Source organism: Pelobates fuscus, chromosome 4 (genome assembly GCF_036172605.1).
Source record: "Pelobates fuscus isolate aPelFus1 chromosome 4, aPelFus1.pri, whole genome shotgun sequence".
NCBI classification, from domain to species: domain Eukaryota; kingdom Metazoa; phylum Chordata; class Amphibia; order Anura; family Pelobatidae; genus Pelobates; species Pelobates fuscus.
Genome location: NC_086320.1, coordinates 181,356,533 through 181,377,628, shown reverse-complemented (window position 1 = coordinate 181,377,628; position 21,096 = coordinate 181,356,533). Strand labels below are relative to the sequence as shown.

The window sequence follows — 21,096 nt, the reverse complement described above, 5'->3', positions numbered from 1 at the left end:
GCCTTACCCACACCAAAAAGAAACTGGCATATTCCAGGCTATTCTTATGCCCCATTATTTTTTATGGAAAACATGAGTCTACCCCACTAGTAGGGCAAGGCTCGACAATTCCCTGGGATCAGTCAGCCCTTTCAATAAAGGGAACAATGGAGCAAAGAAACGCGGGGAGCATAGAGGCGGACGACTGTGGCAGCACACGAGGGAGCAGTAATCTTTCTGCAGCTCCTCTCTGCTCCCTCGCGCTGTTTAGTGATGCCTGGAGCCGGAATATGATGTTACTCCGGCACCGGCATCAGTACAGAGAGTGCACAGGGGAGCTGAGAGGAGCAGCAGGAAGATGAGAGAGAAGCCCCACTGAAACCCAGGAAAAGATACACTCTAGCTCTTCCAAAGGTACGGAGGCTGGGTGGACATAAATTAAAATAAGCAGGTCAATTTGTGAGTGCGTGTGTGTGTATGTATGTATGTATGTATGTGTGAGTGTGTCAGTAAGTGTGTGTGTCTGTTTAGGTATTGTTACGGCTGCCTCAGGCTAGCTGAGAGTTGGACCGCTTGGATGTCCTTGTCCCCGATCCTGGAGAGCGGTAAGAAGTTCCAATTCAGCACCTAATGATCTTCCTGCAAGTGTAAAGTATTCTTGGATCTCTGAGCAGAGCAAGTGATCAGCATTTCCCTACAACGCAAGTTTAGGCTGTGAGTTGAGGGTAAGAAGTCTGGTTTATTGAACAGAAAGGCATTGCTTATATACACACACATTTTCAGGCCAAGGGCACACCCCTCTGGACCTGATGGAACATAGTGTGACAAGGCACATAAACCAATCAGCATAAAGTACCTCTTTCTGAACCCTCCCCTATATCCTGGTGATAATTAGCTTAAGTGATTACAGTAACTTAATTATCTCCAGGTACAGGAAATATTCTGGAGTTGAATATATAACGGAAATCACATAAAAATACATAACTCATATAATATAAAATGTAACATATATGTCCAACATATCCCCAGATAGCTTGGATCTGAGCGCACAATATGTCCAAAAAGCACTCAGCTCTCACAAATAAAGTTGGTTTCCAGGGCTGTTTGGCAAAAATCAACCCAGAATCAGCTCCACAATATTCAGACATCAAGTCGGTCCAGCTTTGAGAGTCTCAAAATACTGAACGGCACGGTGTTCATTTGTTTAGATACGAACGGAGGGAGGTCATGGGATCCCAGCGGGATTCGTGAATAATAGTGTACAAAAACAGTACCATGAGGTCGACGACCAAATCCCGCTGGGCGTTTGGCAAGTAAAGATGGCTGCCCAGCCGAACGACGACCACCCAGCCGTTCGCCAATTAAGCTGGGGTTAACCACAAACCGCAGCTTCTGGGTGGCTAATAAGGGGCACACTCCTCCGGCAGGGTAGTCGGTCGTTCGGCAGTTTGTTTGGTTATTGGGAGGTGAGCGGGGTTAACAAGCGGAAACCGCAGCTTCTGGGTGGTTAATAGGCGGCACACTCCATATGCCGGGTGGCCGGTTGTTCGTTCATCCGAATGACCGGGCGAATGCTTTTTGTATTTTTATTTAGGTAAAACAAACAGAAACAGTGTAGCAAGAGTGGCAGACAGAGGGTACTTTGTAACAGGTATCTACCCCTCTCCAATGACGAGAGTGATTTTACTCCCCTTTTTTCCCCACAGCATGCCAGTTTCGCTGCAGCTGGTCTCGCCTCCATGGCTGAGATCATCAATCTTTATGATCTCAGCTAAGTAAATGATTTCCCATAGAAAATCCCATTGCGCATGTTGTCTATGGGTAACATTCAGCACCTCCATGCAGAGCTGGACATTGGTGCTGCACACATATTTTTGTAACCACTCACAGTAAATGGTTTATAAATAATTAAAGATATATAAAAGTTTGGCACACATTTATCAAAGATAAATAATTTAAATAAAATTAGATTTGATTCATTATATAGTTACATTAAAAGATCACTATAATGTCAGGAAAACAAACTTGTTTTCCTGACACTATATAACACATAGGTCCCCCCACCCTCAGTGCTGAAGGGGTTAAAACCCCTTCAGTTACTTACTTTAATCCAGCACCCGGCTCCCTCGGCGCTGGTGACTTCTCCTCCTCCGCCGTCTGCTCCCGAGTGGAGCGGAGTTCGCGCGCATTCAAACAGTCCATAGGAAAGCATTTCTCAATGCTTTCCTATGGACGTTCTGCACGCTGAATGCGATTTTCGCATCCAGCGTCGCAGAAGCGCCTCTAGCGGCTGTCAGGAAGACAGCCACTAGAGGCTGGATTAACCCTGCCAACATAGCAGTTTCTTTGAAACTACTATCTTTACATCTGAAGAGCTAAAACCTGGGGGACCTGGCACCCAGACCACTTTATTGAGCTGAAGTGGTCTGGGTGACTATAGTGTCCCTTTAATAATACAAAGAGAATAGGTGTCTGGCTTTTAAGAGTCTGAGCCTGGATTTTAAATATTCCAGCTCTCTGGCAGCATTTGGTCCAGTTAAAATACAGGCAAAATTCTAGCTCAATTGGAGCCAGAATTGCAAAATTCAGACAATGTCAAATCTTATAAAGATTGTCTTTACTTTGCAGTCAGAATGGCCCCATACACAACCATATGGCTTTGTCCCATTTTGTACGTGACCATAGTAACTTAAATGAATAAGCCAGAAAATAATCAAATTTAGGCAAAACCAGTTATTTTTGCCTACAGTTTGCCATCAGATTTTAGTGTGTTACAATTCAGAGTTTAGCGAATAAACCAGTTCATGAAGATTTTTTTTTCCTTTTGTATAAAAAGTTATTTTTTTCCCCTTCATCATAAATAAATAAAAAAAAGTCTGAGTGCTCTAGCAAAGGGTCTGAATGCGGATGTCAAAGTGATATTTCAGATTTTTCTTTTGAGCACTGTTGAGCATCACCTACATAATATACTTTAGATCTTACATTTGTATTTCTAATGTACCTCAAAATGAATATGAGTATGTCATAAAATTTCCACTCACTCACCCTCATTTATACTCTAGTTATGATTACCAACCTGTAGATGAATGACTCTCTCTGCTAGGTGCCAGTAGTCACTGCTTAATGCATATAAAGATGTGGAAAATTTAAGGTCACCCCATTTCAAATAGTACAGGTAGCATCATTGTGTGATAACATTCTTACAGTCAGGGTGGGATGAAGAGTAAATGGACTCTGCCATTACACTGTGTGCATTACATTAGCAGTACTGATATCATAATTGTTATAGCAGTTTTAAAAGGATTCTAAAAGCTCCCTCTGCCTCACTCTTCCTTTGCGGCCCCACGCCACCGCCGTAAATAAAGGATTAAAAACCCCATTATTTACTGGCCTGATCCCAGCGCCAATGTCCTCTAGCACTGGGTCAGGGCTCTGCCTCCTCCTTCTCAGTCCCATGATGAGCGGGCACTAATGCGCAGCAAATCTAATCCGTGCGCATTAGAACTCACCACAGGGGAAAAAGCTGATGCTGGATGTGCTCATGTAGGGCGTGAGGATGTCCAGCGTCAGATACCAGACCAAAGGTCTGTTTGGATGCAGGAAGCGCCTCAGTGGGGAATCTGGGAGACAGACATAGTGTTGCAAGGTAAACATCAATTAGCTGAAGTGGACTGGGTGCCTATAGTGTCCCTTTAAATACCTTTATTTAAACATATATATGATTTTGTACAATACATACCTATGATATATCTTACTATACCAGCTAGATTTATACACATGCTATATTAATTAACCTTGGTCAGCTATATAACAGTATATAATTAATTCAGTGATTTTTGAGATACTCTGATTATTTTTCTTTTTTTATCTCTTGGGACTTCATTTCACAAGGTCAAGCAAAGAAAATCATTTATTTTACTTGCACCTTACATTGAGTGTAAAGATGTGCCCTGGTGAGGGAAATTTTTGGAGGATGCCATTCCTAACTCTGAATAGGAGGGTGGCCAGTAGAAGTTTCATATTTATGGAAGTTCAGGGAACAGAATCACTGCTGGTATGTAAAAGTAAACTGCCCAGTGCAGAGATGGAATCAGAGGAAGTGTGATACTCATAATCAGAGGGGAGATGAAACAAAGACACTCAAAGGAAAGGACAAATAAACTACTGTGTTATCTACTTAACCTTAAAACGCATTAATTAATCTGCACCAATAAATCCAACAATCACTGCTATACTTAGCATTATAGATTTGATTAACAAAATTGTACAGACCTGCCCAGGGTCATTGTACCAAAGTTCTTCATGGAGACGATCTGGGTGAGCTTTTTTTCTCTTTATTTCTGCAATCACATCAATCACCTCCGAGTCTGAACTACTAGAACAGCTATCATCTGTTTCACAGTCAGACTCATCAGAGCTCTCTATGGGGGAAAGAAAAACAAAGTAAACTAATCTAACTCCAAAAACATTCCTAGACACTACAAGAAAGTTGAAATGAATGTACACCTGCAAAAAAAAAAAAAAATATTACTTAATATCTCAGAAATATATGTTATTTTACTTTAGTTAGAAGCGTGGGTTATCTAATAAACGCATTGCATTGAAACGTACTTTAAAGGGATACTATAGGCATCAAAACAACTTTAGCTTAATAAAGACGTGAAGGGGTGTGTGTGTGTGTGTGTGTGTGTATATATATATATATATATATATATATATATATCTGCCCCTGCAGTTTCACTTCTTAATACTCGACTATTTAGCAGCTCATTCGCTTTTGTTTCTGTTTATGCATCCCAAGCCACATCTCCCCTGTGACACCACCTGCCTGAAAAAAATAAAAAAAGTTTCACTTTTAAGAAGTTAACTTGCTTTAGAACTTTTTAACTCCTGCTCTTTAAATTCTTCTATAATCACACACAGGAGTCTGCTGCAGGTTGTAGAAGGCTATTAACAGAGCAGGAGAAAACATTCTAAATTAAACAGGATACGCAATAAAGGAGGTTTAGATGTCTCTCAACATGAATTGTTTATAATGGCTGTGTAAGTCACATGTAGGGAGGCATGACTAGAGCTGTATAAACAAAGTGATTTAACTACTAAATGGCGCTAATTGAGCAGTGAGACTGCATGGGCATGATCTGTACACCAAAACTGCTTACTTAGGCTAAAATTGTTTTGGTGCCTGTAGTGTCATTTTAAACTTTTTTTAACGTATTTACAGATTTCCAATTGAGAAAACAATTAATGCTTTTAGTTTTAATTGCAAAAAAACTATATTCTATCGATTATTCACAAAGTTTTCAACAGATAATTCAGTGGAAAAAAAAAAATAAAAAATTGCAAAATACAATAATCTAAGTGTAATTGCTTTAAAAAAAATAAAAAAAAATTAGCAGGGAAGAATTTTGTTCAAAAATTAAGACATAGACATTTAAAATATCAGTTGACAGACACCACAGCAAACACGCTACAGTGACCACAAAAATCTAGCAGAGAATACCAACACATAAAATAAATACAAGTTTAAATGTTTCTTAGATAGTGGCTTTCTTCAATCTTTCAGAAAAATAGACCTCTTACCAAAATGTTCATCTAATTTGGTCTTTGGCGGCTCCCAAGGTGGCCTGGCTGCTTTAGCAACTGTCTGACGCTTTCCAAGTTCCTCTTCAAACTTGTCGTATAAATCACGTAGTTTGCTAGTGCCAACCACTGTGGAGTCACCCTGTGAGGCAAATTGAGAAGTAATTGAACAGCTAGGCTTTACTTTACTTGCGGTTTGTGGACATGTATTCCACAATCCATAGCCAGGAATCTAGAACTCTGTGAAATAGGCACTGCTAAATCATTTCTTCTCCACTCTATTTAAGTGACACAAACACTGTGGAGTAAAGCTCCAGGGTTTCCGTATCCATCATTTGACAAAAGAAAAAACAAAAGTAACAAATAACACCAGAGATGACCTTATTTTTTCACTGAGGCTTTACACTCCCAATGGCCAGTGGAGATCATGATTCTCTATCAAGATGTGCACCGCTGAACTTTGATAACAGTCAAGATCTATTCTGTGTTTAAACCTAATGGGGCAATCCAGATACCATAAACACTGATTTATTGCAGTGGTTTTTGTTCAGAGAATATATACAGGTTTTTCTTTGTTTGTTTGTCAAGCAGTTTTCAATTGGTTTGATACAGTGCAGAAGAAAATTTCAGTACACAATCTCACTTCCTCATTATCCATCCAAATGTCCATACAGAGAGCACTCCGTGCACAAAAGAGGCTAGAAACTCTGAAGTATAGAATGATTCTGGTGCTCTGAATCTTTTGGTGTAAAGGTAACAGAGGCAAGTCAAAAAGATTGTGGTGATTGTCCAGATATAAAGCACATTATACCACAGTGTTCTCAGTCTCTTACAGAAAGGTTGACTAGAGCAAAACAAACATTTGGAGAGACACAGAGGAAGTGAGATATTATCAGTATTATATTGCAGGTTTAGGGGTGGGTTTTCATGTACAGGGTGTTTCTGACTTTTTTTTTTGTTTTTAAATTAATAAAGTGTACATTATTAAGGCATTTGCAGCTGAAACGTACGTTGTTTTTATTATGCCTCAGAGCCCTTGGTGGCATTAATAAAAATAAACCTCGTAAAGCCTGCTCTCCATATTTCAGTTTTTTTTTATTATCAATATGATTGAATTTTTTGTAGCTAGTGGTGACTGACAATTTAGCCCTCTATGGCACACCCTCAAGGGTGTGCCATAGACCCTGCAGGCTTGCAATTGCCAGTAACCTTTAGGTCTGCCTTGTAACACAGGATTAGATGTCTGTATTTGCTTCCTCTTTAACCATGGCAAAACCTCAACATAAAGAAAACAAAAATAGTACCTACATGCACTATTCTATCTATGACACTCACCACTTGGTCCATTGGGTCACTGGAGTAGTAACTTTCAGAATGGGTGCAACGAACCCAAACAGGCTTAAGCAATTCTTCATCTTCCTCTTCATTTCTGTCCAATGGGCTTTCATCCATAAACTCTTTGTCTTTTATAGCAGTATATCCCTTTTCTTTTGCTGAAGATGGGCTCTCAGGGGCACATTCTCTGTCCTCCTCACCCCACCTTGTTCTCTTATGACCCCTGCCAGTTGATGGGCTTATGAAGAAAATTTTAAGGAATTAATAATAGAAATATGTTACATTTAATGCTTTTATATAAACATATGCAGATCTGATTAAATAATACATGAAAATGAAATAATTTTTTTTTTTTATTTTTTTTTTTTACATGCGACAGAAAAAGCAGCTGATGACTTCTCTTTGTAGACTTAATTAAGTCTAAAGCTAAACTGTTTTGGCTAAGTATAGAACAAACAAAACTTAGAATTTAGATCCTTGTTTGGTACACTGGATAAGAGTTCAAGAGTTTTGTGTACCAAATTCACAAAATCATTTAAAATGCATTGATCCTTGTGCAGGGATAGACCAAATGCGTGTTAAACAAGATAACATGAGTATATCCTATGTAAGTGATTGCCACAATTTAAAGGGACACTATAGTCACCTGAACAACCTTAGCTTAATGAAGCAGTTTTGGTGTATAGAACATGCCCCTGCAGCCTCACTGCGCAATCCTCTGCCATTTAGGAGTTAAATCCCTTTGTTTATAAACCCACACCTCCCTGCTTGTGACTTGCACAGCCTTCCATAAACACTTCCTGTAAAGAGAGCCATATTTATGCTTTCTTTATTGCAAGTTCTGTTTAATTAAGATTTTCTTATCACCTGCTGTGTTAATAGCGTGCTAGACCCTGCAAGAGCCTCCTGTATGTGATTAAAGTTCAATTTAGAGATTGAGATACAATTATTTAAGGTAAATTACATGTGTTTGAAAGTGAAACCAGTTTTTTTTTTTCTCATGCAGGCTCTGTCAATGATAGCCAGGGGAGGTGTGGCTAGGGCTGCATAAACAGAAACAAAGTGATTTAACGCCTAAATGACAGTGAATTGAGCAGTGAAATTGCAGGGGGATGATCTATACACTAAAACTGCTTTATTTAGCTAAAGTAATTTAGGTGACTATAGTGTTCCTTTAAATGTTCAGAAAGTATTTGGGTGCAGTGTACCAGACAGAGTTGACGTGATACAAGCAGAAGGCACTTTTGTTGGTTGTTTTAAAACTAAATTGTGTTGAATGACAAAACACACTGCAAAGCACTGCACATAATGTAAATAGGCAAAACAATCTATAGGTATCTGTAGTTTTTTTTTTCCATACAACATTGTTCATGCCAAGAAAGTCTACCACTTAAAAGCTGGACAATGCTTATGTGGAAGCATGCACTAGCCCCATTGGATTTTCTTTGTTTTATACCTGTTCCCCTATTTTAACTTCTACATAAGAAGCAATCTCCTTGGAAATTAATGGAAGGATACTGTTGACTGCTCCGCAAATTGCATTACCTTAATCATTTAACACCTTTATACAAGTCCCCTTTGTTCTGATTTATCCGTCACGGTATGAGAGAACAAACCTACTTTAATTATGTTGTATGAAACCGATCACACAAGTTAAAATTTAGCCCATTATGTTGAAACATTACAGAAAAAATATATATCATTTTAGCACTAGCATCTACCTTTTTGGTCTCTTTCTGTAGCTTCTTTCGGGAGAAGGTGACCTCCGACTTTCCCGATGCCTGTGTCTTTCCCTTTAAATATGAATAAAAATTTGTAAAAATGTCTGCATGGTAAAGTGATCTATGCATTTACTACAAGAGGGAGGTGTATTCCTCTTACCACATCTGGAAATTAAGCAAAGTTTAATCCTGGTCTACAATGTTGTGCCCTTGTATATAATGTTACATTTTATTGTTTCTCTTTAAGTGCTGTAATAATCACTAAACATCTATTTCTAAAATTTTATTTTAGAACCTCCATTTTTACCATCAGGTTTTTAATGTGTCACCATCACCATTAGGAAAGATGCTGGAGTGTAAAATAGATTATCACTACATTAACGTTTGTATACTGTTTAAGTCTTATCCATGTGACAAAAAGAAGGGAACATAAACTCCTCTCTACTGATTACATCTTAGGACAAATACCTAACACACTCCCATGATGCTTTGCTCTCCTAATTTGGAGTTGTAGTATTTAATGATTTGGGATCTAACTTTTGACCACCTCTGATCATACAGTTATAGTACAGTATGACTCTGTGGGATAATAAATGAAAGCACACAGTTCATTGACTGACACATTCGCTTTATATTAGTAGGTCAGAGACAAAACAAGCTGACTACATGCAGAGACTATCTGACATGATCACTTAGCTCGGCATGAAATAACAAAACAAAAATAAAACTGAACATGGTCGGTTTAAAATTTATGGTTGTGTTTTTTTACAATTGCTTGTTGCAAACACATTTTTATGAACATATGCACAATACAACTTTTATGGATTTGATAGGTTTTTACCTTATTAATAAACTGAAAATTGCATGTTCAAATCTTTTATAGTTTTGCACCAAAGGTGCCCCCCCCCAAAAAAAAATGTTGCACCAGAAGCCATTCATTAGTCATGACCCCCTATGAGTTTATATACAGTTCAGTCCTAACAGCACTGATTACAGCCAAGTTGTCAATTAAAAGTTGCTCAGACAGTCAGAGAAACTACAAAAACTTAATGATGTCCGTACTATATATATATATCTCTGGGTTTCCTATTCTCCTAATGCAGTCTTTTTGTAGCCCAGTTCACTCAGTGCTGTCAAGAGATACACTTAAAAAAGGAGGTGTAAGTGAGGGGGTGTGGCTAAGGAGGCAGGCTTATAGTGCAGTTTCTGCCAAACTATTTTTTTTTTTTTTTTTAATTTAAAGATTTTTATTCTTTTTGTGAGTAACAAATAATAAATACATCCAAGAAAATTGCATATTACAGGATTCATAGCAATCGTGAAGGAAATAGTCATTAACATAAACATACATTCTTTTTCTTTCTGTACGTGGTGATTGTACAATAAATAGGTATGGTGTGAGATACAAATATAAACACAAAGCACATTCATATTATTTGAGTGTTAGACATGTCGAAAAATAGGAGTATAATAATTAGTATCAGATACAACAATGGGAATTGCAAGTTATAGGATTTTTTTTTTTTTGACAAGTGATAAGAGAATAGACCATAGTATACAGTCTTGTTCATGCTTTGTGTTGTGAAATTAGAGTAATCAGGTGTGTTTAAGATATACATTTTTACACAAGTCATAGTTATACGACATAAAGTATATAGTGTAGATGTTATATAAACTTAATTAAAGAGGGGTGGTAGTAGCACGTAATCGTTACTTACTTTTGTGACCTAACTCTGTGTGTGATGGTGGAGTGTTGTGCCTGTGTAGGCTTGAGGTGGATATTGATTGTTGTTGTTGTTGTTGTTTCGGTTAGGAATCTTGTCCAAGGTTCCCAAATAGCGTAGTGTGTACCTAGGTTTTTGGAGATAGCGTGTGATATTAGTTCCATTTGTCTTATGTTCTCTATTCTTGTTATCCATTCCCTAACCGTGGGGGCTTGAGGTGTTTTCCAGTGTTTAGGGATCAATTGTGCAGCGGCCATAGACAGGAGCTTGAAAAGTGAACTCTGTACCCTATTTAGGGTATGGTTAGACGGGGATACTTGAAAAAGGTATTGTAGAGGTGTCATATTAAATGTTATACCCAAAATGGATTGGGTAAGAGTGTGAATTCTATTCCAGAATTTGTTTATGATCGGGCAGAGCCACCAGATGTGAGCGTGATTTGCTGAGGTGGTGTTGCATCGCCAGCATGTGACTTTGTCTAGGGTATGTATTTGTTGAAGTTTCTTAGGGGTGTAGTGCCATCTCGAGATACGTTTATAGTTACTTTCTTGGGCCATCAGGGACGTAGATGTTTGGTGTATGGCTTTGTAGATATCTCGCCATTGGTCCACTGAAATATCAATTTGTAGTTCCTGTGACCATTTTTGTGTATAATTAGGCATTTCTGTTTGTTGTAGATCCCTGGTTATTTGGTATAAGGTAGACAAATGTTTTTTTGTGAGTTTATGATGTGAGCATATATTTTCAAATTCTGTCAGTTGGCGAGTTCCTCCAGGTAGTAGGTTATTAGCGTTAATGAAGTGTTTTATTTGCGAGTATTGAAGTAATTGGTTGGTGGTTGGAGAGGTGGTGGGGAAGATCTGTTGGAGGGTTTTTAATGTGTTGTGTGAAATCATGTCTCGTAATTTTAGTGTGGAACCCCTATGGTAATTGAGATATGCCTTCCCTGAGTGACCGCCCTGGAAATTTGGGTTATTAGTAAGTGGGTAGAGTGGCGAGGGGAATGGGGATATATTCGTGGTACGTATTAGTTTATACCAGAGCTGGATGGTTGGTTTAATTGTAGGGTGTGCTCCACTGAGAAGTGGAGTATGTGTGCTTGCCTTGGGAAGCCATGGGCATTCGGCCAAGGGTATTGTACTGTATTCGTTCTCTATTTGCACCCAGTGGTGTGCTGGTAAGGGTTTTGTCCATTCATATATCCTACTCAAATGGACCGCTGCATGGTAGGATTTTATGTCAGGTAGATTCAAACCACCCTTGTTTCTGTTTCTAATTAGAGTTTCGTGGGCTATTCTTGGTTGGGAGTTTGACCATATGTATCTGGTGAGTGTCGATCTAATCTTTGAGAAGAAAGTCTCATTTAGTTGAATTGGAAGGGCTTGGAGAGTGTAGAGTAATCTTGGGAGGATATTCATTTTGATAATATTGATCCTACAAAACCATCCAAAACAAGGCCTTTGCCAGCCTTGGAGGTCTTTAGTGATGTTATCTAGAAGTTTGCTGAAATTAAGGTTGTATAACAGTTTGAGGTTATGTGATATGTGAACTCCTAAATACTTGACTGAGGTGGGTTGCCACGTAAAATGGAATCTTTGTTTGAGTTGAGTATTTAGGTATTTTGTAGAGTAGATGGGCATCAAGTCACATTTGGAAAGATTTGCCTGAAAGTTAGAAATTGTGCCATAAAGGGCCATTTCAGAGATGATATATGGAATGGTTGATAGTGGATTCGTTATTGTAAAGAGGAGGTCATCGGCAAATGCCATGACTTTATATTCCTGATGCTTTACTCTGATACCTTTAATTTGTGGATTATCTCTGATCCCTTGTAGAAAGGGTTCCAGAATAAGTATAAACAGGAGAGGCGAAAGGGGACAGCCCTGCCTCGTCCCATTAGTGATTTGGACTTGTTGTGACAATTGGCCATTAATCCGTATCCGTGCTGTGGGTTTCGAGTATATAGCGGCTAACCATTCCATCCAGCGTGGTCCGAAGCCAAGGGCTTGTAAAGTGTGTTTAATTAAGGACCAGCTAACTCTATCAAATGCCTTTTCGGCGTCTATAGCAAGGAGTGAGCTATGGGTTTTGTGGGTTTGAGCCCAGTGAATTAAATTGAGGACTTTCGTCGTATTATTCTTTGCTTCCCTACCGGGAACAAAGCCTGCCTGGTCTGGGTGTATCAAATTTGGAAGGAAAATTTTTAGTCTGTTCGCCATTATTTTTGTTAGTATTTTAAGATCTATGTTAATTAGGGATATTGGTCTATAGTTTCCGCAGCCTGTTGGGTCTTTGCCCGGTTTCGGGATCAGCGTGATGGTTGCTTCCAGGGAGGCTTTGGGGATAAGGTGTGAGAGTTTGTGAGTGTTGTATGCTTTAATGAATGGTTGTGTTAGTAGTGATGAGAAGGTCTTATAGTACTTCCCTGTGTACCCATCTGGGCCGGGACTTTTACCTAAGGGTAGTGATTTGACCACATTGTAAAATTCTTCTTGAGAAATGGGTTCATCTAAAAATGCTATCTCATTATAAGGGATTGTCCTTTTAATTCTTGGTTGTAAAAATGCGATAATATCTTCCCTAGATGGATGGTCTTTCGAAATGTTATATAGGTTTGTGAAAAATTTGTGGAATTCATTGATGATTTCTGGCATATTTTTAGTCGTTTTCCCTGATTCCAATTTAATTTCTGGAATGAAGGTAGATTGCTTTTCTGGTTTCAGTGATTGTGCAAGTAGTTTCCCTGCTTTACCTCCTTTTGTGTAATATCGGTGTTTTGTCAGGGTTACCTTACGTTTTGCATGTAAAAGTAATGTTGTTTGGAGTTCTGATCTTTTGGATAGGATTAGTTTGTAGGTATCAAGGGAAGAGTCACAGTCATGATGTTTGGATTCTAGTGATTTTAATTCACGTGTGAGTTGTGAAATTCTGTGTTCCCTATTTCTTTTGGCCGAGGAGGCAAGTTTGATAAACTCTCCCCTTAGTACTGCTTTGTGAGCTTCCCATAGGAGTGGAGGTGAAATGTCTGGATGTGTATTTTCCTCAAAATAACTGGTAATAGCTTTTTCAATAAGCTTAACATTATTTGCGTCGTTTAGGAGTAAGTCATTTAGTTTCCATTGTGTGGATGGTTGGGGCATTACTGGTATGTTTAACACCAATGTCATTGGTGCATGGTCTGACCAAGTAATTGGGCCGTAGGACGCTGCTGTGATTAGGGGTAGATATCTATGTTGGAGGAAGATCGTGTCGATCCGAGAGTATGTGCCTGAGGGTGTGGAGTAAAATGAGAAATCTTTTCGTGTAGGATTTATTGCTCTCCAGCAGTCATAAAGTTGTGCTGTAAGGAGTGTAGAGTTTATCTTGCTTCTAATTTGCGTCATTTGTGGGTTTAATTTTGCGGTGGAGTCTAAATTTCCATCTAGGGAGATGTTAATGTCTCCACCAATTATTAGTATACCTTCATGGAAGTCTGATAGTTTATGTAGGATTTTTCCCATGAACTGATTTTGTTTTTTGTTAGGTGCGTATAGATTGACCAGTGTTACTAAAGTGGGGCCCAATTTCCCTTTCAAGCATAAAAATCTACCGGAGTCATCAGTGAGTTGGTCCTGGAGGGTAAATGGAGTATTTCTGCCAATCAAGATTGCAACCCCCCTTGATTTGGATTCAGAGTAGTGGCTATAGTGGCCTTGTGGGTAATTTTTACTTCGTAGTTTGATTTGTGTACCTTTACGTAAGTGCGTCTCTTGGACGAAAACTATATCAGCTTTCTGTCTGCTAAAATCTGACAGAGCAAGAGATCTTTTTTCTGGGGTGTTCAGCCCTTTGGCATTTTGTGTTAATAATGTTATTGAATTCATTGTTACTTGAATGGACTGTGTTGTGATATGATTTGTAAAACACAGATCCTATTATATAGGTGGTGAGGGAGAGAATGCCTGTGGTCCTGACCTTGGGTATTTGTTGAAGAGATTGTAAATTAGGCTTCCCTTAACTCGATTTATTATTAGCAATCACTAACAATTTCCTTTTCAAAAGCGCGTTTTCCTGTAATTATAACAGAGTGAGGTGTAGTCGGTTATACTATTAAAGTGAGATGAACTAAAATAACATAAAATACAAAAGAAAGGTTATAACACAACTGTAGGTTTATACAACAGCCCCTTCTGAAGGGGTATCTCTCAATTAGCGAGAGTATAGGTGATCTATCTGGACACAGCGATAGATACCTAAGAAATTTGGGGAGAACCTTGTGGCATAAGCAAGGGTCCCAGATCTGCAATCCTATATTACAAATTAATTTAAATAATTTTTGAGACATTTGATGAACTTAATGAGAGGGCAGAAACTAGAGGTATCTATAGTGATACACCAGGTGGGAAAGTAATTAAAGACGGAAGTCTTAAAATTGTAGGATGTTTAGGGCAACGTGGAGGGGAAAGGGAGGAGGGGGGGGGGGGGAAATGGGAAGATAGAAGGAGAGGGGGGGAAGGGAGAGGGGGGGGGGGGGAGGGAGGAGGGGGAAAGGGAATGGAGGGTAGCGGAAGTTAAGCGGATATTTATGTAGGTAGGTAGTATAATACATCTATAACATTAACATATTTGTCATATTGAGATTACAGTGAACATTGACAGTATCAGCGTAACTTAGTGCCATAGTCTAAACTTATATATTCCCTTCACCCGAGGGTTCAGATCAAAATATCTAACAAAGCTTAACATGCGTGATACACCTGTGGGAGGAATATAATGTTAGAAATTACGTGTGGTTATCTGATGGGTTGATTTGAATTCATGCGAATGCAGTGCGTCCGGTTGGCATAGACTGCTTGGTTCGTGTGAGTCTTAAACCGATACTGATCGTCGCAACGGGCCGAAACTACCATCTGTAAAGCAGTCTGGGATACTTTAATGAGAAGATATCAGGAGTAGTTATACTCAATGTTCTGGATATTGATTGTGATGATTGTCGTCCGCCCTTGGTGTAATTGTCCTCTAGTAAGTCCCTGTAGTAATTGAAACATGGAAGCGTAAAGTTTGGGAAAAAGTGAGGCTTTGAGGCTTCCTATCATTCCGGAGATTGTAGGATCTGTTGATCCGCGATGTCTGAGGAAATTCTTGATGACTGTTGTGGTGAGACAAATCTATGGTCGTTTCGTCGTTTTTTAGCAGGTGTAACCCATCTTTGTCTCTGTGGAAGGCTGGTTGATTCGTGTTGGAACTGTAGCCCATTCCAATCCATTACCGTGGTGTGTGGTAAGTCTAGTGCTTGTAGACTTAAAACCGGGCCACCTGAAGGTGCCACGGAATAGAGGCCCTAAGTTATCCCATTATTTAGCTTTCATTGAGAGGTTTTTGATGTTACTGGAATGGCATTAGCTTTTAACGATGCATCTAACTATATTTGTTCACTTGTCACTTTGCTAGAGTTGCCTACGCTTTATTGGCTAATGAACAACCATATGACGCTTGTTGCATACCAGATGATCAGAAGATAAAAATGCTTACTTTTGATGTTAAATTTCGAACTGACTTGCTGTATATACACTGTTGTGGTGTATGATTGTTTGTTTCTGTACTCACCTGTTCGTAATAATAAAGAATTTACAAAAAAAAAAAAAAAGTCTAGTGCTTGAAGGAACGGGGGAACGTCTAGGATAGAGGATATCGATAGTATTGTGCCTTTATTATTGACAATTAAGGCAAATGGGAAACCCCAGCGATATCTGATGTTTCTGTTTCTTAAGTGTTCAGTGACAGGTTTCAGAGCTCTACGTGCTTGTAGAGTGTATCGAGAGAGGTCTGGGAAGATTTGTATTGGGTTGCCGTGGAATAGTAAGGGCTGTGAGGTTTCCCTAAGAGCTTTGAGTATATTCTCTTTAGTGGAGAAGTAATGTAATCGGCATATTGTGTCTCTTGGGGTGTCAGTAGACAGGCCTCTGGGGCGTAGTGAGCGGTGGGCTCTGTCAAGTAGGATATTGTTATCCTGTTGTTCCCCTAAGATGAGATTAAAAAGCTCATGTAATATGGAGTCTAAGCTCTCACCTTGGGATTCTGGCAGGCCTCTAATTCGCAGGTTATTTCTCCTCCCTCGGTTGTCCAAGTCGTCTATGTGCCTTTGTGTGGCCGCCATGTTAAAGGCATGAGAATTAAGCGTTGTTGATATATTTGTGATTAAGGCTTGTGTGGTGTCCCTTTCTTCCTCCAGGTCTGACACTCTGAGGTTTAACTGGCGGACTTCCGAGCCTATCGCCTCCATTTTTTTGTGGAATGTGGCCTCCAGCTTACCCATCGAGTTTTGAAGATCGTGTTGCATGTTGTACAGATCGTTTTTGGAAGGTAAGTTTTTAAGGATGGTTTTTAGATCAGCCTCATATGTTATATCTGCCGAGGTGTGTGAGATTTCTGATGCTGAGGGACTAGCGGGTTGTTGATCGTTTTCCGCCATTACGTTAGTCGTGGTCGCGGCCTCATCCTCGCGGTTCGAGTTTTCTTTAAAATATCGGGTCAACGCTCCCGATTTGGTGGTAGGGGTTTTCCCTGTGTGTCCATGAGAAGGACCCTGCTTCTTGTGGTTGCCCATGTTTGTATTTTTGTCTCCGATTAGTGTGGATTGGAATCTGGGTCCGCCGGAGCTATGCTAGTGTGCGTCCATTCAGCTCAGCGGTCGGCCACGCCCCCAAACTATTTTTTTTGTGTGCAAAAACTATAAAGATATGAGCATGCAAAAAATGCATCATATTAATGAAGACATCCCTTATTAAATAGCTCACAAGTATATCTCAAACAATATACAGAAAATTAATAATATAAAAAGCAATGGTACTTAGCTTATAAAGATGTATGACAGCCTCCCTAGGTCGCTACCCAAACAAGCAACCTATATCATATATAGTGTTTACCAGAAACAAAGAAGATTCGGGATATGGCTATATAAATCTACAGAGAAAACATAGTGTGATATTGTTATAAAACACAATATTTCATGCGCAGCAATCTTTGCACTCACAGGATGTAAACGATAAAAGCGCTCTTAGGGTGCCTCTCCCGATGTGATGGGGGGCTAGCCGGTATTTCTGATCACCTCTGGATCCTTGTTTCACCAAAAGACATGTATCAATATACAATACATAAATGAACATATCCTATCATAGGATATGTTCATTTATGTATTGTATATTGATACATGGTTATTGTTTTTAATTGTGGTCCCTGAGGAAGTTCTTATAGAACGAAACGCGTAGGACAACTTTTTTGTTACTTATATCCTATGCTGAAATGGTGTCTACACCTTTTATTTGAATAAAAAACATTTTTTTTTACTACTGAACCCTGACCTGTGGATGTCTTTTGGTGAAACAATGATCCAGAGGTGATCAGAAATACCGGCTGGCCCCCCATCACATCGGGAGAGGCACCCTAAGAGCGCTTTTATCGTTTACATCCTGTGAGTGCAAAGATTGCTGCGCATGAAAGATTGTGTTTTATAACAATATCACACTATGTTTTGTTTTATGTTTTCTCTGTAGATTTATATAGCCATATCCCGAATCTTCTTTGTTTCTGGTCATCCCTTATTAAATGCATTATAGTTCTTTTGGAGCTGTGAGTGCCCCTCTGTAAGTTATCATGTAAGTAGTTAAACCAATAAAATGGCCAGTTATTGTTAAAAAGGATTTACAACAATATGCTATTAAGTTTTACAAGTATGGCTTCCTGTCACCTGAATTGGTTACTGTAATCACAGAATTTGGTCTTATGTTTTTATGTGAAAACTTGTAATGTATAATGCCTTACCGGTTTCGATCATAGCTTGAGTGCCGTGGAGGGGTCCTGTTGTGAGATGGAGACTTGCTATACTCATAATCTGATCGGTGGCGACTGCTATCTTGCCTTCTTATGCGTTCTGGGCTTCTTCCTCTGTCTCTTCTATCCCCATGCTTTTCAGAACGGTGCCTCTCATTATGACTGTAATCTCTGTGACGGTGATCTTCATAGTGTTTACCTCTATCTGGTGTTCTATGACCGCTTTGTGGCTTGTCTGTCATGTAATGGCTGTGGTTAGTTTGCCCATAGTGGCTGGGTGATTGATAAGACGACAAACTTGTCTGGTAGCCGGTAAAGTTAGAAGCTGCAGGAGTTGGTTGAGGTGGTGGAGGCACAGGTGGAGGAAATGGTTGGGGAGGATATCCTGGATACGTTGCTTGATATCCAACATGAGAAACAGGTGGAGGCATAATGGGTGGTGGTGGCATTATTGGAGGCATCCCATAAGGGTAAGTGCCTTGTACAGTAGGTGGTGCTGTAGTTATAGGTGTACCTGGGGCAGGTATAGGGGGAGGAGGGAAACAAGGTGGCACAGGATAACCATGCCTTACTGGGTAAGGAGGTCTTGGTGGATATTGGTTCACGGAATTTTGTGTTGGGGGCGTAAAAGGAGGTGGATAAGACATGTAGTCCGGTCTAGGGGGCACATAGCTTGAATTGGGGAGATTAGAGAATGGTGGAGGAGGCACATTGGGTGGATTATAGTACTGCACTGATGTCTGCTGCGGTTGAGTGGATGTAGAATTTTGTAGTGTATATATTGGTATGGGAGTGACAGAGCCTTGTGGGGCTCCTTGTACTGGTTGTACAGACATTCTCTGGAAATACAAAAAAAAAAAAACATTTATAAAATTATTCAAAATACAGTCTATAAATCAAAGTAAGATGATCAGCAGTAAAACAGCTTTGTAAAACACAAAATGACACTGCCCTTTATTCACTGTACAATATAAGACATTCTCTTTATCTAAAAAACAATATGTTTTCCCATTATTTAGTACAGTTACAGTAATACTGATAGGCTCATCCTACCTAGTCAGAACTTACCTATTTAGCCAAGACCTTCACCTATACTTTCAGCACAACAAAAATAGAGGAGGAGTTGGTGGTAGACGTAAAATCCATATGTGGTGACTGAGCTTTCATCGTTCATTAAAATAGTCAAACTGTGCAGTCAGGATGATACATAGTTTGACAGTACTGTATGAAACTTTATTTCTCTTTGCTGGGGACAGAAAGGGCGGCAAATACATTCAGAGTGTATCTTCAAAGTTACGGGGCTTAAAGTATAAGAGAAGACAATGTTGAACAACCAAGTATGGAAGGACGTCTTCCTTATCACTTACAGCAGTGTTTCTCAACTATTTATGGCCAGGTATCCCTGCAGTACAAGTACCTTTGCCTCGAGAAAGTAATTTCTATTGATTTACATTTTAAATATGCAGACACTGATTTACATTAATCCTATATTGGAGAAAAAAAACCTTATTGAAAAGGTAGTAAAGACTATTATAAAAATAAACATGACAATGTAAATACTGTGTATGTAAGTATGAGTGTACGAACGATTAACCTGAAGTAGAAGTCACAAAATTAAAATATAATGCACACAATAGTTACACACAGAAGACACTGACACACACAGTGGACACTACACACATTTACAGAGAAAACAGACACACATTCACACACAGAGGGGACACACACTGACAGACACAAACATTCTCTCACAAATTGTTATTAATATACCGGTAGTATGTTTTATATCAGTCCACCCAGCCTCTCACTCCGGGGAGAGCTGGAGTGGATTATTTCCCTAGAGTCCAGTGTGGGGCTTGTGTAATCCTCATACTCTTCCTGCACTGTTCCCTTGCACCATGTTTAGTGATGCCTGAGCCAGACTAACTGAGATGATGCTCTCTGCATCATCTCAGGGCACGCGAGAAAGTAGTGCTGGAAGATCATAAGAGTACAACTCCCTAACCGTCTCTCTCTCCCCATTCTCTCCCAGGAGGCCATATCCCTGCCTGTGTTGCACATACCAGAGGTTGAGAAACTAGGACTTACAAGATTCAGACAGAAAAGAGGCAAGATAAAACAATGCATGTGGCACTCTGAGACAACTTAAGGAGAGAACTTAGGTGGGAACAAAAGACAGAAGTTGTCGATCATCTAATAACTTCACAAAACAATTCACAGACATCTAGAGAATGGATCACATTGGGTTACCAGTCTAGCAGATGTGAAGGCAATCAGAAAGCCACCTTTTTGCTAGATGGATAATCCAATGTGATCCAGTATCAAAAACGATATAGGCACTTAATAAACAGATTCCAACCGAGCCCTAGTCATCAAGAGCAAGTTTCAAGTCCATCCATTCACTGGTCTAGGCACAACTTGCAAGTTGCCCTCACAAGACTCTGGTCAAGTTATAAAACATATTCAGAATAGCAATTTGTAGACCTTAAAGGACCACTCTAGTGCCAGGAAAACATACTCGTTTTCCTGGCACTAGAGTGCCCTGAGGGTGCCCCCACCCTCAGGGACCCCCTCCCGCCCGGCTCTGGAAAGGGGAAAGGGGTAAAAACTTACCTTTTTCCAGCGGTGGGCGGAGAGCTCTCCTCCTCCGATCCTCCTCTTCTCCTCCCCGTCGGCTGAATGCGCACGCGCGGCAAGAGCTGCGCGCGCATTCAGCCGGTCACATAGGAAAGCATTCATAATGCTTTCCTATGGACGCTTGCGTGCTCTCACTGTGATTTTCACAGTGAGAATCACGCAAGCGCCTCTAGCGGCTGTCAATGAGACAGCCACTAGAGGAAATAGGGGAAGGCTTAACCCATTCACAAACATAGCAGTTTCTCTGAAACTGCTATGTTTATGAAAAAATGGGTTAACCCTAGAAGGACCTGGCACCCAGACCACTT

The 21,096-nt window shown here is 39.8% G+C and overlaps 1 protein-coding gene across 2 annotated transcripts in view; it reads right to left on the bottom strand.

Annotated features, from left to right (window-relative positions):
• The window catches only part of DROSHA (drosha ribonuclease III), a 169,148-nt gene that overhangs the window by 144,265 nt on the left and 3,787 nt on the right, over positions 1–21,096 (bottom strand). For both annotated transcript variants that reach the window (XM_063451827.1, XM_063451828.1), the window contains exons 2-6: positions 18,143–18,990; positions 8,619–8,690; positions 6,898–7,135; positions 5,563–5,704; positions 4,252–4,400 (exon numbers count right to left, since the gene is read on the bottom strand). In XM_063451827.1, coding sequence (XP_063307897.1) covers positions 4,252–4,400; positions 5,563–5,704; positions 6,898–7,135; positions 8,619–8,690; positions 18,143–18,987 — 1,446 coding nt within the window. In that variant the 5' untranslated portion in view covers positions 18,988–18,990. The remainder of the gene's footprint in view (positions 1–4,251; positions 4,401–5,562; positions 5,705–6,897; positions 7,136–8,618; positions 8,691–18,142; positions 18,991–21,096) is intronic.